The 17,450-nt window shown below is 39.7% G+C and overlaps 1 protein-coding gene across 1 annotated transcript in view; it reads left to right on the forward strand.

Moving 5' to 3' along the window:
- The first annotated feature begins 3,404 nt into the window (after positions 1-3,404).
- RASGRF2 (Ras protein-specific guanine nucleotide-releasing factor 2) overlaps positions 3,405-17,450 on the forward strand; it is a 137,866-nt gene continuing 123,820 nt past the window's right edge. Inside the window, exons 1-3 of the mRNA XM_014550194.1 lie at positions 3,405-3,508; positions 11,172-11,319; positions 13,701-13,790. Coding sequence (XP_014405680.1) covers positions 3,486-3,508; positions 11,172-11,319; positions 13,701-13,790 — 261 coding nt within the window. The 5' untranslated portion in view covers positions 3,405-3,485. The remainder of the gene's footprint in view (positions 3,509-11,171; positions 11,320-13,700; positions 13,791-17,450) is intronic.

The raw sequence follows: 17,450 nt of genomic DNA on the forward strand, positions 1-17,450 counted from the left end.
ACTGGTGCCAACTGGTGTCTGGCATTGTTCTAAAGTGTAGCTGACATCTGTTGCTAAAGTGCAGGTCGCCTGTAACATCTGGTCCATAGTCTGGTAGGTCAGTCAGGGCCTGGCTGTCCATTTTGCTTACATGGTCCCACCTTGGCTCTTGCTGGGTCTGCATAGCACCCCCACAAGGTCTGATGGTGCCCTTCCCCCACAGTCCTCCATAGGACACTTGGAATAGCCACACTAGAACCTAGGGAGGCTCTTGGTCAGCGGTCGCCAACCTTTCGGACCCCACGGACCACCAGTGGTCCCCAGACCACCGGTTGGCGACCGCTGCTCTGGATAGCTAAACTCAAAACTTAGGCCCTGTCTTTTGCTACCTGCTGTGACACCAGTTTTACTGATTTACATGACATGGTCACCACCCCATGTTGTCATGAGGATGGGGGTGGGGAAAGAGGACAGTCTGTGAGATGACATCCTGTAGATCTGAGATTTGCCCTTCAGAGTGATCAGACATGACTACTTTTTTGGGAAAGTTTCAGCTTGAGATTTCTTCCCCGTCCTGAGAATCCCCTTCTGGTATCTGTGGGAAGGACATTAAGATAATAGTTCTTTTGGAGTCAATCAGACTCCAAAGCACAAGTGATAGAGAAACTCCTTGGCTTTGGGCTTTGTCATCACCCTTTTACCTCCTCACTGTTTTATGGGATTTCAGCCCCCAGTGGGTACACCGTATGGTCTCTGCCCCCTTTTGCTTTCTGTATCTACCTGGCCACTTCTGTTCTGCACGCTTCTCCTGTGTTCCCGACTCACCTGGACTTTCCTAGGTCATCCTGTCCCCCTTCTGGAGGGGCCGTTAACCTTCCACTTTGGGCTGTAATAGCAGCCAGGATACAAGGAGAGAGAGAGATCAGCTATAAGATGCCGTGTTTCAAAGCTGTCGTATCTGTCATCTGGGATACAGCTGTTGTGGTAGTCTAGGAGAGGGACAACAAAGCTGACAGAACAGGCTCTGAGGAAGGAGCTTTGGTGAAACCCAATGTGGGGCTGATGAGAGGGAGAAATTGAGGGTGACTTTCATGGTCCTAGTTAGGACAACTGTTGGATAAAGATGTTCTTGACAGAGAAAAGACAGGAGGAGAAGGAATAGTCGTGAGGGCAGGGGATTGGAGGAGGAGCGTTAGGGAGTGGGAGGGAGGAAAGGAAGGCAGCAAGTGAGTTCTGTTTTAGACACAATTGTAGTGGGAGAAATTCGGGGCCCCCACTTGGGGGAGAATCTGCTTAGAGAAAAACATTTGGGAACAGGAGAGACTATCCAGGAAGTAAAAGAAGAGACATCACTGTCATTTTAGATGCTGAATTTAAAGGTATAAACAAGGTCATCACTCTCTTTTAATTCTTTCTTGCACTTCATGATGACTCAGTGCTTTGGAACTTCTATTTCCTGCTGTGGGCAAGGTCAGAGGACACAGAGTGTCCACTGTGACTTTTGACCCCCTAGGGGACCTCTAAGAACCCAGGACACATAAATCCTTGGTATACAGAGTTCATATCAGAGTGTGGCCAGAAGATACAGAGAGAATTTTGGTGAGTGGCTGAAAATCAATAATTTTCAGGTACATGCAGAGGCAGTGTTAGTTTTTGTGGTTGAGCTGAATTTTTCAAATTGAAATCCTGGAAACATAACTTGTATTTCTCAAAATTTTTCCCCTCATTGTTATGCCTGAGACATGGCTTAACCTTTCATGTACTCTGCTAACATAATTGCCATGCTGTCTTGTAAAGGTGGCTTTTAATTGTGCTCCTGAGCAGCAGCTGCTGATGAGTTGCTGGTTGCAGTCTTTCCATAGATTGGGCCTGTTCATTAATTGTTTTCTCTCATTGGACTGGGCATCTGGGCTTGAATAGCCACTGATTTGTTATTGTATTGCATTTCCACTCTTTTTCTCCCAAATTTAAATGGACCTTTATTGAATACAGTGCTAAACTCAATTCTTCCCCTTCTCAGTGGCCCTATCATTATAATTCATAGCATTTAGTCCTCTGATTGCACAAGAGGTTTAAGAACTAAAGATGCATTGTCATTCATGGGGCTCAGGCCTGCAGGCGGTGGGGAGAGGGGGCAGTGCCATGGATTATAGCAGGCATGGCTCAGTCCTCCACTGGCTGCTGATTTATGCCCAGGTAACCTGCAAAGTCTCTTAGCCATTTATTCTTCTTTTTTGGTGCTCAACACTCTTATCTCCAGGATTATTGTTCTCAATATTTTTAATTCATTTGAGTATTTAACTGTCACACAGAAGTTTGGGGGTGGGGTGGGAAGGTGGGACAACAGAAGGAACCAGAAGGTCTCTGGTTCTCCCTCTCAGAGCAGCTAGGTGGGGCTGTTCTTTTCATGCCCCAGGATGAAGTCTTGGGCAGGCCCAGTGAATTTTCTGGTCATTCTCATAATAAAAATTTCTACAGTCATATTTCCTTCCCAGATAGCCTCAGTTTGGTAATTAATATGTCCAGCCTGAAGTAGATTGGTTTAAGTTGAAATCTTTTCCTACCCCTGACTCAGATTTTAGATTTAGTTTGTCAAATTGGACACCTGGCACTCCTCCCCAAACCTATTCCACAAAAAACCCATTTATTGAAATACATTGAAATTATAGACTAATTTATTTTTATAGGTGATAAACATTTTTTATACTTATTAAGCGTTTTTAAAAAAATATTTCCTTGCTATTACAAATGCTGTGTTTTCAAGATTAAGTTTCCTGATTGTTGGTATTGTACCAAAGTGTAATAAATTTTTATATACTGATTTTATATTCAACAATTTTGCTGGATGTTCTTATCCTAATAATTTTCAATGACTTTTAATATAGATAATTATATCATCTGTGAATATGATTTTTTCTTTGCTCCCATTTCTTGCGCCTTTTTTTCTTTTATATTTCTATGTTGCCCTCCAGACAGAATTGGTAAATAGAAGTGGTGATAATTGCCATCCTTTCCTTCCTTTTGATTTTAGAGCCGTTGCTTGTAATAGTTCAGCATTAGGTAAAATGCTTGTAGTAAATTTCTGGCAGATATCTTTTGTCAGGTTCATAAATTTCACTTTCTAGTTTGCAAGGAATTTTATTCATGTGTTTGTGCATAATTTTATCAAATACCTTTTCTGCATCTAATGAGATATTGTGGGTTGACTCTTGCTGAAGGGGTGTTAAGATGCAACCTATTGTATCTTCTAGGTACAAAGTCATTGCTAACTGGGACTGGGAGAGATTTTACATTTTGAAATATGATTTACATAATGCAAATGCATTTTGTAAACATATACCCTTTGTGGGGAAATACCATGTTGCTATGCTGTCATGCTTGAAATATAAAACTAAATGTTGTTTGCTTGTTTTTCTCTTCAGTATTACTTTACTGTCCTCTTTGGCCATGAAGGTCAGAAACCACTGGAGCTGCGCTGTGAGGAGCAGCAGGACGGTAAAGAGTGGATGGAGGCCATTCACCAAGCCAGGTATGGGCTCAAATCCTCTGTGTGACACTGGATTGTCTGGGTCTTTCATTGGGATGTCACTGTTGGTGGTAGCTTTGGAAGAACTTGCAGTTCCAAGATGAGTTACCCCTCAATACTTTCCCCTTAGTCATGTGTGAGATGATTCTTTGAGTTTTCTATGGTTATTTTTTCTAGCTAAAGAAAGGCAATAGATATAACAATAGCAATGATAACAGATCACTTTTGTGGATTTGTTCCTATGTACCAGGCACTGTTCTATGTGCGTCTCAATTGAGGAATTTATTAAATGTGTTGATTGACTTATCTTTTCAACCGTCTATGAGAAAGGTACCTCTTTTACTCCCTCTAGGAAGCGGAGGCCTGGAAAGGCAGTGTGTTTGCCTGAGGTGGCACAGCTAGGGCGTGGCAGAGCTGGGGTCTGGGCCCAGCCCTGTGGAGCCTGGTTATCAGGAAGTGTGATGCCAGCCTCTGTCTAGGGAAACAGAAGAGTGTGATTTTGCTTCCTCCTAAGAAATACCAGGAAGATGGAAAGGAACACACTTGGCCTAAAAAGGGAATGAGAAATAAAAAACGCAGGCAGACCTCTCTCTTTATTTTCATATTCAATTCCAAAGTCCCGCTCATTTTTTTGCTTCAAATGGCTCCCTTGCTCACAGCTTTTTGCCTGTCCCCTTCCTTATCTAGGCTCTCCTCACTCCACAACTCCCTGCTCATATCCCCAGTATTTCAGTGGCAAAACGTGAGCTAGGGCACGCTTCCTTTTTCTTCACCTGATATGCCCTCCCTTCTAAATGTCCATACGTGTTGCTTCCACCCCTTCATGGAACCTCCCCCCACACGTCAGTTCCCACTGGCCCCCTTGTCCAGATTGCTGAATCACTTGCATTATTACATGTGGAATATTTAACAATTACTACAATTTAGGTTATTTTATTTTATTTTTTTTACATATTTCATGTGTGAGATTTCTGTTTCCTGAGCTGTGTCTTGAGAGTGAGGAAGAGAATGAGGATACATTCATTTCCGAATGAAGCGCAGGCTAATTGTACAGTAGATGATCAGGAAATATTTTCAGATGGATTATAAAGACAATGAGAATGTTCTGAGTGAGTTTAGACTGATCTTTTAACCCTTGAAACTTTTCTCTGAAAGTCTCCTCCCGTCCCCTCTTCTTCCTTCAACTTCTTTTTATTGACCATCTCCTCTGTGGCAGGCAGTACGCTAAGTGCTTCACCTACTTATCAGTATTTATTCCTCTCAGCTACCCAGGAGGGTACTATTAATCCTATTTTACAGATGAGAAAACAGAGGTTCATGATGATTAAGCAGATTGGCCAAGATCTAACACAAAGTTGTTTAGCTTCAGAGCTGAGATTTAAACCCAAGTCAATCAGACTCCAGAACCTTTAATTAATGTGCAGTATTGCACCTCTCTTTGTTATTGTCTCTTTCTCTTCAGTTCTTCCCTTTTTCATTTCTTTTTCTTTTCCTTGATTCAGAGATGAAAATGGATTTATGTGAGGTCAGGGTTGAGAGCATAAGGTGCTAGTTCCAAAATATTTCAGTTCCTTTTCTCCAAAATATTTCTCAAAGATGTGCAGGGGTGGCGACTAAATGCTGTTCTCCAGGTGGGCCTTGGGGGCAGCTTGCTGGCATCATGAACTAGGCACACTGTTCAGCTGTCTTTGCTCTCAGTTGGCTCTGACTGAGGGTTTTGCTCCAGAGTTAGAACTAATGTAGAATGACTTGCTGTAGAAAAAGGTCAGGGCTTCAAAGGTGAAAGAAGTATCAAGTTGGCAAGGTAGAGCCCTTGGGTCATTTCCAGACACAATCTTTGTCACCACTTGTGTTCCCTTCTACCTGGGAATTAAAGTGAAGTAAATAATTTAAAACGTGTATTTGCCTTTCTTTTTCATTCGAGAAAAGCCAGGCACTACTAGTAACCAAATACAGAGTATAAATTACTTTTTAAATGGTGAGATTTCAAGTAATAGATTTTTTTCTATATCATAAGAACTGTCATATAAGTGGAAGTGAGTTGGTAGCTATGCAGTATTGATTGGCAAATGATCAAAACCAGGGCATGTGTGATCTTGTTAGGAAACAGACTTTAGAAACACTTCAGTGGTTTAGATAACCAAATGGTAAAAATTCTCTTCTCTTTGGATTTGAAGATTTGGTTAATAATTGATCTTTTGTCCTGATGTTCTAACTTTTTGGTCCATTATATTTACGTTTCCTTTGACTTGAAGCCCAGGGTTAGGTTCTTTGATGGCTTCCTTTTCATCTGTTTTATACCCGAGTTCTTCTATTTGACTTTTTTGCACTGTGATGCTTCTTTAATTTTTGTTTTTTAAACCAGGGAAGTTGATAACTGCTTCATTAAGTTGAGTTCTTGGTGTAATCTTGGATCTGTGAAATTCATCCTGACTTTGTTAATACATGAGCAGAGCCAGAACGTTAATGAAACTGATTCAGAGGAAGAACTTGTCAGCCACGTTTGCTTGGCATTGTGCTAATTAAAACAATTGGTTGGTTGACTAAATATTTCACCTTTAGAGGACAGTTTGATGGCATTAATTAGGTACTGCTGCCTTATTAATAGAAAATGCTCAATAATTATGATTTCATTGATCCTTGTTTGTAAAAGCCCGAGCTTTTGATTAACTAATGACTGAGCTGAGTTCTTTTTCTGAGCAACAATCTTCCTGCAGATACTACACAGGAACAGGGACTGGTCAGAACCCCTCTCTTGGTCACTGCTGTTTTCCTGGGATGGCTTCTCAGTACCAGGCCAGATGTGCTGTCTTTTTGTGCCACGAAAATCACATTCTTGCTGCTGGCTTTTGTGCTCAGAGCTGAATCTACTTGCCCCAGTTGGCTTTGAGAAGCCCTTTGGGTCATTTTCTGAGATGTAGAGTTGGATTCTCCCTTAGACCTGGCTCAGGGAAAAATTGTTTTGGAAATAAAATTCTCATTTGAAGGTTTGACCTGGTCCAGGAAGCTTGTTTTACACTTTTGCTTCTAGATGGCCATTATTGTATTTTGAGAACACTGACACATTTAAAGATAATTTAATCACATATTACTGGCCCCAGTTCATGAGAAACTGCTAGCAAGACTGAGTCTTAATTTTATCTGAATGATGTGAAGCCAAAGTATTTTAATAGCAATGAAGTCTGTGCTTTTTCCATAAGTGGTCTGCTAATTGGGTATGAAACTTTGGATATTTCCAAAAACCTGATACTTCATCTTTGTTCTCTTGGTCAAATATGTCCACCATGGTTGATTTAGTTCTAGACATTAGGACAATCAAAAACACTAACTCAGTTGATTGTGGATCCCTAGGGCTCATAGGCTGCAAAGACAATGTACAGTCATTGTACAGGGGACAGCTTAGGAGAGGAGAGCTGGCTGCAGAGAGAGAGAGGAGATTAGCGAGAGTGATATAGTGTTAGAATCTCATGCTAATGTGATACATAAAAAATATTGATTAGTCAGTGGGGTGGAACTATTGATATAAGACAGTTTGAGAGCCAGAAAAAAACGGAAGGGGGTAATGCTGAAGCAGCCGTGAGTAAAGAATGCTCCGGAGGCCTGGTGCAGCTTATTGGGCGGCTGCTGCCAGGCCAAGAACTGCTACGTGGGGCACTGCACTGTCATCCAGGATCGGATTTTCCCAATTCCCAGAGACACTGTCGTACCCTGAGAGGAGGAATGTTGTTCATAAGAGTTTTCTCAATAAAATTGAGCATAATCCTGGAGCTAGTAGCAGTTTTCTTTAGTTACTTGTTATATGACTTTTCAGTTTGAATTTTACTCTAGTTCTTATTCTTTATATCTCATTAGCATATTAGCTATAATATTACTTTCTCTTTCATAAGTATGTCTTTAATCAAAGTAACTAGGACAAGGTTCTGGCCCATATAATAATTCTTTGTTCAGCGAATAGAATTTTTATTCTTCTTTAAAAATAATTAAGGCTTATGATTTTATACTGTGCCTTTGACTGGACTCTTCAGGATTTTATTGGAATGTTTCCATTGATCCTATATGGAATAGTGGTGGTTTGGGTTTGATTATAAATATTACACATGAATATTTTACATATACCTCAAACTTGCCATCTGCTGGTATTTGACAGATGAGTTGGCATTTGCCATGTTGATTTAATGGCTTAATTTTATTACTTCCTTTTCCTCCTGCCACTCCCCACCCCCCTTGGACATTAAACTAAATAAAAAACAAACAGCACAGAATTAATGAATAGGTTAGGCAAAAATTTCTTAAGCTTGAGCATTTTCTAGCAACTAGAAAATGTAATCAGATGAAACCTATATTGGAAGTTTAGAAGAGAAATACCAAACCTCTGAAGTGTCTTACACTGAAAGGAAGCCATACATGCATACTCAGTTGATTTGATGCAATTCTGAGGTAGACATTTATTTACTAGTGGGAAACACAAAGAAAGCTTTGTGATATAACTTTGAGAGAATATCTCAGTAAGAGTAGTTAGGCATCTAAGGAGACCCAATGAAATAACTCGAATAACTTTAACATTACAAAAAATGAAAATTATTGTGTGAAGAAAAAGCCATGGAAATAAATCATATTAGATGGTGTGTTTTTTTTTCATTTGACAATGACTTTTCATTTGAATGAATATTTTGTGCCAACCCCATGTCAGGTGCTAGACACCATGTCAGGTGCTGGGCCAATCTTTAACATTTTTACTTCGATTATTGTGGAACCTCCAACTAGCTTCCCTCCCTTCAACCCCTACTTTTGTCCTTTCTGTCTCAGCAGCCAGTGTGAGCCTGTTAAAAAGTCAGATCTTGCCATGCCTTCTATCCAAGCTCTGGCATCTCATGCAGGATGAAAACCTGAGATTTTCTATTATTTTACAGAGTCCTTCATGCTTTAGAATCCTGTTCCCTTGTTTACTTTTATTATTTATTCTCTACCTATAAACTTTTAAACATTTAGCTCCTTTGCTCTAAATTTAAGCCTCTGTTGATTCTGAAAATTAAAAAGCAATAAGGGGCATTTACATCCTGTTATACAAATATTGTGTACCAAAGTATCAAGGTTGATGTTTGGTCCCATGGCGAATAAAAGGTAATCACATGCAATTGAATATTTTCTCCTTCAAGGAGAATCTTGCATGTGTTAACTTCTCATGTCTTTCTAGCTTCCTTTATTTTCTCTGGCTTGTATTCTTGCATTCCATGTCATCTTATATCTTTGTTTTCTGTTCTATTTGGTTGGGAAAACTCCTCATAAGTTTTCTCCTGTTGTAAGTGTGGAGGTTGCCAAACTGTTTTTGTTTGTTTGTTTGTTTGTTTGTTTGGAACTGGCACTACGTCTGTTGATTGGTTGCCTGGGGTAGGAATTTAAATTAAACGTATTTTCCCTTAAATTCTCTATTGTGATATAGCATCTCAAGTTACAGATTGAGAAGTATGCCATCTTGATTCTCACTTTCTTTAGATTATCAGTGGTTTCTCTTTGGAAGCTTTTATAATTTTTTCTCTACCCTTAGAGCTCTGATATTTTACCAAGACGTGTCCAGGTATGAATTGTTTTCATGTATCCTGTCTAGATTACATTTTATATTTGAACTGTGCCATGTGAACAGGGAAGGTTTCTTTCATGTTTTGATGCTTCCCTCCACGCCCCCCCCCCCCCCCCCCACACACACACACATCACAGTCTCTGTTGTTTTCCTTCTCGAACTTTCATACGACAGCTAGTAGACTTCTTGGATCTATACTCCATATTGCTCAATTTTTCTTTTATTTCCAATCTCTTTGTACTTTTGTTCAATGTTCTTTATCTCACCAACTACCCAGCTTAGTTTTCAGCCATGTCTGGTGTATTGCTTAGCACATTCATTGACCTGTAAACTAGAAAGCTGACAGGAACCAGATAGTCATTATTTTTCTGACTCAGACTTTCTGTGTCTCCTGTCTCTACTCTTCTGAACATCCGCTATTCTTTTCTCTCTTGGAAGACTCACCTTTTTTTGGCATAGATGTGGCCAAATACTGCTGCCCAACAATGCCAACCTGTTTCCAAGTTCAGATCTTCTCAGTTCAAGCAAATAGGTAAGAGGCACAATCCCAGATTCTAGGGAGAAAGAATCTAAGTGGGTTAGCTTGGGCCAGTTATATCCTTTTAGGCCAGTTTAATGTGGTCATTGAGGGCAGGTTTTGTGGTACAAACATAGCTGCTAGGGCCCACATTCTCAAAGATGTAAGTGGGTAGAAGATTGGGCTTATATCTCAAAACATATCTGCGGCAATATTCTTGTTTATATCCAGTGCACTATTTCTCACTAGAGAAAGTTTAGCTTGTGGTTAAGAACATGGGCTTAGAGTCAGACAGACCTTGATTGGAATCCCACTCAGCCCTGCCACCTACTAGCTGTCTGACCTCTGAGGATCAGATTCTTTCTCTGTACAATTGGGATGATAAAACCTATCTTCTCGGGTTACTGGGAGGATGAGATGAGAATATGTATGGTATTCCCTACACATTCAGTAAATAGAAACTATTGTTAATTATTGCTATTGTTATACCGTTTGGGAAAGATTATGTGAATGGAAGAACATCCATTTTACCACCTTGAATAGTGCAAGAAGATCTGGAGACAAAATTTAGATGCCACAGACTGGCATAGTCAATAAAAATCTCACAGTGAGTTTGCCTTTATCACATTTGATCAAATAAATGGACATAGGTTAGAATTCAGCGGTTCTCAACCTGTGGGTCGTGACCCCTTTGGTGGTCGATCGACCCTTTCACTGGGGTCGCTTAAGACCATCCTGCATATCAGATATTTACATTACGATTCATAACAGTAGCAACATTACAGTTATGAAGTAGCAACGAAAATAATTTTATGGTTGGGTCACAACATGAGGAACTGTATTTAAAGGGCCAGAAGGTTGAGAACCACTGGGTTAGATTGTTGGAGTTAGGGCTCAAAGAATCTATACTTATTTCCAAAATTAAATTTTTTACTTCTGTTGCTTCTGAAAGTGCAAGGGTAGTCAGTGGTCTCAAAATCCTAAACAGAGCTAAGCAAGGCTGGTGGTTGTTGGTACAGTCATCATAGTTCTTTTCAGCCAGTGCCAATCCTGTTGATTGTTTCATTTATGCTGCTTGGTGGCAAGTCTGTTCTGATTGGCTAGTGCCTTACCCAGTGAAATATTTTGAATATCATCCCTGGAAATCAAGTATGTGCCATCAATTCAAAAGACTTCAGTTTCATTGTTTAAAAAGATGTACTATTTTCTTTATAAAACAATAGATTTCCCTTGCACTTTTCTCAATGATGTGCTAAAATTGTGGGTGGCAGCCGTCCTTAAATGAACTCTAATAAAAAATATGTAAAATGATAGTGATTCAATTTCTATATAGTTAAAGGATGCCAAACATAAGCCAAAAGTTAAATGAACTCTGTGAAAACAATATATGTAAAATGATTATGATTCAACTTCTTTATAGATGGGGGATACCAAATGTAAACCAAAGTTAATGTTTACATAAAGTAAAGTTAGCCAAACAAGCTATGCTTCATCTTAAAATGTAGTGCATGCTTTTCTAAATGGAACTATAGTAGAACAATACCTCAATGACTAACTACTTTTCTCCCAAGTTATGCAGACATTTTGATTGAGAGGGAAGTGTTAATGCAGAAGTACATTCATCTAGTTCAGATCGTAGAGACAGAAAAAATTGCAGCTAACCAACTACGGCATCAACTCGAAGATCAAGATACCGAAATCGAAAGGCTTAAATCAGAGGTACTTCCCAGTTGATGGATTCTTTCTCATTGTTTCATGTGTACTGTCATCTGCGTATGGTTACGTAAGGCCTATCAGGGTGAATTTTTAATCCCAAACTTAGTTTCTATGCTTTCAACACACACATGGCCAAACTACTGATCTCCGTTAGGAATGACTCTGTCCATGTTAAAATTATGGCAAATATGCTTCAATAAAAAATCAGGATTATAGGCTGTTTTTTAATTATTTGTGCTCCTGATATCCTTCATTTGATTGGATATGCAGAGTTGACTACAATATTTAACTGTTTCCAGATGAACTCCTAGGGTAATGGTAATTGTGAATCTGTCATAGATTCAATTAAACCCAAATGATAACTAAAGAAGGACAAAAAATGAATTCATAATGGCTTTCCTTTTTCTAGATCTCAGGAGTCCAACGTCTCCTCTCTAGAATTTTGAAAAACACGTTTAAAGTAAAATATAAGACATTTGTTAGGGTGCATTTTTTTCCTGAAGTTGGAATTCCTACATCCCTCTTCTTCCCCCACCCCCTTAGCATGAACTTCAAGCTCTGTACTCCTAGGTAGTGAGACTGATACCAGGTTAGAGCGGAAGGTGGTCTAGTGTCTGCAACAATGGCAGTGTGCCTGGTCCTCCCTCTCTCCAAGAAGCCTGTGTGTGTGTGTGTGTGTGTGTGTGTGTGTGTGTGTGTGTGTGTATACTATATATATACCTTTTCTTGCTTTCTTGTCATTCCTTGTGGGAAGTGTTCAATAGTTAAAGATTTGAAGAGGAATGTAGAAAATGAGTTTTTCCCCCCTCTTTCTGACCAGCAGTGCATTAGTATCTCTTAGCTTCGAAGAGAAGAATAGGATAGAATGAAACCTACTACTAATTATATCCTTGTTGACAGAAATAATTCAGGTTCCTCAGCCTTGGTAACTTTATCACTTTTCTGGTATTGGACAACATTTTCTTCCTCGTTTCCTCACATCTTTCTCTTAGACATACTCTGTGAATCCTGTGAGGGGTTTCACCTCCTGCTGCCTGTGTACATCACCTCCAGTGTATAGAGCATGGGCATAAGCTGGTTCCATCTGGGATCTGCTTGCTTCTCCGGTGATGATAAGTTGCAGATCATGCTCACCATATCATTAGTGTTGTTCACTTCCCGATTCAACCCTGAAATCTGATATCGTGAAAAAACAACAGAAAACTTAACAAACCTGCCTTTTAAATACTATATCAGGCACTGTAATTTAAAACAAAATTATTGTGTTCTTTCTTTGCCACAGTAAGCTAGAGCAGATGCTTGTCTGCTAAGTGAAAGAGGTTAGCATTTCCTCTATAAGAGAAACGCAGCACCAAGCGATGTTCCCCAATATTTATCTGTGTGTGCTTCTCTGTATTCACTACATTCTATTTTAGTCTGAATATAGACTGCAGTTAAAAACTGTCAGTAGCAGGTATGTCTTGTGTGGTTGCTTGACAAGAGACATAATTTATTTTCTACTCCTTTTATTTTCCCACTTCTCTGCCAGAACATGGTGGAGATGTGTATTTAGTCCTGGGGATAAAATGTAGACAGTTCAGAGGGAGCAATTATGATCCCGTAGCTCTGTGTTTGCTTGTTAGTAAGTCTATAAAGGTTCTTACATTTGTAAGAGCCTGCAATAGAGTGGCAGTCCAGTGAATTTTATTACTCAATGCAGTTGAGAGGCCATCTGGTCTTGAGTTGCCCCTCGCAGGTCACAGAATTGAGCTGGAGATAGAAAAAGGTCCCAGGTTGTTTCAATCCTTTTTATGTTTTAACCTTTTCTTGGCCGGCTGGGACCAACCTTATGGGTCTGAAGCTCCCAATGCAGTTACTGTTTCCCCAAGGAGATCTGTGAGTCTGCTGTACTGTGTGTAGTTGGACGGCCACAGGCTAATTATTCCCCCCGGGCAAGCATGAGAATTGAGCTGAGTGTCATTGCATTTGGAGACCACAGGACATTTCAGGCAGCTTCCTTTAGCAAGATGGTTGACATGTCCCTCAGCTCCTGAGAAAGCCTGGCTTGGTCATCACTGGCCGTTAGGGTGGTGTTTGGTCCAACATTTCCTAACCCAGATCCCAGTTCACACTTCCACAGGCACTTATAATAACTTGTTAGTAACAAACCAATACAGGCTTGCTTCCACAGGCATTTCTTATAATAACTTGTTAGTAACAAACCAATACAGGCTTGGGGTGAAGTTCATGCTTCCCCTGCCACAGCACCAAAGGCAGAGAGAGTGAATAAAAACTGAATGTTTCCCGAGGATCTCAGAAGCTACCTTGTAGGCATGACTTCTTATGAGTTATGGCAATAATCCAGTATTTTCCAGTTCATGAAATGGACCTATTTTGTGTTCTAGATTATCGCTCTTAATAAAACCAAGGAAAGAATGCGGCCTTACCAAAGCAATCAGGAAGAGGATGATCCAGACATCAAAAAGATTAAAAAGGTAGGATGCTACAGGTTTCCAGCTGCGGAGTAGCACAGCGACCAGTTGTTTTGTAATAATGTCTTTGTCACCCTGTCCCTGGGCTGAGAACCTTGGTGTTTCTGTTCTAATGGCTCTGAGATTTGCCCTTCAGAGTGATCAGACATGACTACTTTTTTGGGAAAGTTTCAGCTTGAGATTTCTTCCCCGTCCTGAGAATCCCCTTCTGGTATCTGTGGGAAGGACATTAAGATAATAGTGTTCCCCAGTTGGGTTACTTAGGTGCTGTTTAACCTCCTAATTTTATACTGCTTCTTATTTTGGGGGAGTGTTTTTTAAATTACATTCAAACATATTTCTTTTAGCATAGTCTTTAGTGCTTAATTTTTTTGAACATGTGAGAAGATTAGGTAAATCACTACATCTGCTCAGATTTTTGGTTTATTATTGTTTCTTTCTTGTACAACATCCACAAAATCAGCAGATCCTTTCCATCTTACTGTTATGTATAACTGTACAACTTTTGTAATTAACCAGACACTGGTGCTCAGTCTAGTCTACTGTGTTTGCCTTAGGTCATCTAGGTTTTGAGTTCGGTATTCTTAATAGTTCTGTGTGAAGCACTTACTCAGTTTTGTTAACATTATGTGGAAAGCCTCACCATTAAACTGTTTATATGTTCTTTATTTCTTAATCCTGTTTTCCTAAGCTAAATAATTATTCCCCTTCAGTTGTAGCAAAATTTTAGCTAAATATTGCTTAGAATTTGAAATAGAAAAGCTTCTTAGGACTAAGTTATAATGCTTTTAGTTTTTAAGAAATAAAAAAGTAAAATAACATCATTTCTTTCTTAGAATTTATAACTTTATAAATTGAATTTGGTTTATGTTATTGTGTTACAAGATTCATATTATCGCCTTTCTTTTGATAGTATGCAGTTGCATGTAAGCAACGATATCAGTAAAATACAATTTTCAGTGCAGTTGTAGAAGCTGGTCTGTTAGGAAGTAAATGAATCAGCTTTTGCTCAGCAGGAGATAACTGTCCAAATAAATAGAAAAGTTTTATTTAATATAAAATTCAATTTAGTTGATTTTTAAAAATACTCTGTTATATGGAAGAATAATGATAAAGTAAATAGTTTTTACATTTAATAACTTCCTATTTCTTAATAGAAAAAAATTATAAAACTATTTTTAAACTTATTAAATAGATTTTAAAATTAACTTTATTGTTTTTCTGTCCCAAATCAAACTAATACCTGTGTGGAAAAAGGGCTGTTTACAAATGAATTATTTTCTCTATTCTGATTTTTTTAAAAAAATATATTTTATTGATTTTTTTACAGAGAGGAAGGGAGAGGGATAGAGAGTTAGAAACATCGATGAGAGAGAAATTTACAAATGAATTATTTTCTCTATTCTGATCTTGACAAATATCAACATAATTTGTCAACTTCAAGAGACCAAAAATTGAAGTTGGTTATAATTCATAGAAATTTGCCATTAGATTTTTCCAAATAATATACATATAATTTCTCCCCACATAATTCTATTAAAATATGGTTAATTTTTATTGTTTGGGGTAAGTCAACTGTATGAATGTCTGTAGAAAATTGATAGTATGCTGACAACATCAGTAGGTAAATGAGAGAATTTAAACATTGCAAAAGAAGAGTAGTTGTTTAAATACATGATAATTTAGACCACATGGGTAAAACAGTACGGAAAAAATAAAAAGTGTAAGACTGAATAGATAACTATGATACTAAAAGAAGATTTGGTAGTGATTTAATGATCTCAATTATATGTGAATTTGCAAACTGCTTTGTTGCTGAATCTGCCACTTTAATATAACAAATCCTAATGAATTATCATATAGGCTTTTTATATTTAGAAAGGACCTCAGATATATTTGGTCAATTATTTTATAGATGAGGAAATAGAGGACCAGAAGTCAAGGTCACTCACAAGGTTAGTTGCAGAGCCTTTGGGTTAAGGATTACGTCATATACCTGTTTGCTTAGCACCCAGCATTTACCTGGGCATTTAAACAATGGTCAGTAAATATTTGTTGGCTAACACACACACAGGCCAGTGTACTTTGTGAGGTTTGCTTATTATTTTCAAACCATACATAGGGAATTTAGATAAATATTTTAGAGGCTAGCATATCTATATATATAAAAGGCTAATATGCAAAGTGTCCCCTTGGGAGTTCGAGTGGGAGACTGGGAGTCTGATTGCTCGCTATGATGTGTGCTGACCACCAGGGGGTGGCGTGGAATGAAGAAAGCCCTCGGCCAGCAGCCGGCAGCCAGGGAAGGAAGGCCCCGGCTGGCAGCCAGAAGGCCCCAATCGGCCCTGATCACCGGCCAGGCCTAGGGACCCTACCTGTGCATGAATTTTGTGCACCAGGCCTCTAGTTTTCTATAAAATTGATTTTAAACTGTATTTTATGTTTCTTTTCACAAAATAATAACCATTGCAAATTGTTAACATGTATTTTTTCCATGTGGCTGGAAAAAAGACTCCTTACAGTTAACAAGGGGCAGGTAAAAGAACACCAAGTTTCCTTGCAGCCTTCCTAGCTGTGTGATTTACCATGAAATTTAGTTTACTCATCTGTAAAAGTAAGAAGTTGGATGAGCTCATCACTAACACTTATTTTTAAATTTAAACAAATGACATCTCAACAACACAAAATCAAATAACCCAATTTTAAAATGGGCTAACGACTTGAATAGACATTTCTCCAAAGATTACATACAATTGGCTATATATGTATGTGTGTATATGTATGTATGTGTGTGTGTGTGTGTGTATATATATATATGCCTAAGTGACCGTTAGGACCAGAACGACTGGTTGACCAGTCGCTATGATGCACACTGACCACCAGGGGGCAGATGCTCAACGCAGGAGCTGCCCCCTGGTGGTCAGTGTGCTCCCACAGGAGCATCTGCCCTCTGGTGGTCAGTGCGCTCCCACAGTGGGAGAGCCGCTCAGCCAGAAGCTGAGTTCAGGCTGGCGAGCGCAGCTGTGGCGGCAGGTGCCTCTCCCGACTCTGTGGCAGCGCTACCGAGTGGCAGCTGCAGGCGCAGTGGGCTGGGATGAGCGTGAGTGGCATGGCGCCCGCTCAGACTCCTCCCTGGCTGCCTGCTGCTTGGTGCACTGCTACATCCCCCAAGAGGTCCTGGATTGTGAGAGGGCCCAGGCCAGGCTGAGGAACTCCACCCCTTCCCACCCCCGCTGTGCATGAATCTGTGCACCGGGCCTCTAGTCTATAATAATAAAAGCGTAATATGCTAATTAGACTGGACAGCCAAACGACCTTCCGGACATCATTCTGGATGTCCTTCCAGATGAAGCTGCCGCAGTGGGGGCTTAGACAGAGGTTGTTAGGGGTGATCAGGAAGGCAGGCAGAGGTGGTTAGCGGTGATCAGGCAGGCTGGCAGGTGAGCAGTTAGGAGCCAGCGGTCCTGGATTGTGAGAGGGTGCAGGCCAGGCTGAGGGACTCCTCTGCCCCTGTGTATGAATTTTGTTCACTGGGCCTCTAGTCCTATCTAATAATAGAGAAACATGGTAATTAGCCATACCTCCGCTACCCTTCCCATTGGCTAATCAGGGCGATATGCAAATTAACTGTCAACCAAGATGGCGGCCTGCAGCCAGGCAGCT

The sequence above is a fragment of the Myotis brandtii genome, unplaced genomic scaffold (genome assembly GCF_000412655.1).
Source record: "Myotis brandtii unplaced genomic scaffold, ASM41265v1 scaffold115, whole genome shotgun sequence".
NCBI lineage: Eukaryota > Metazoa > Chordata > Mammalia > Chiroptera > Vespertilionidae > Myotis > Myotis brandtii.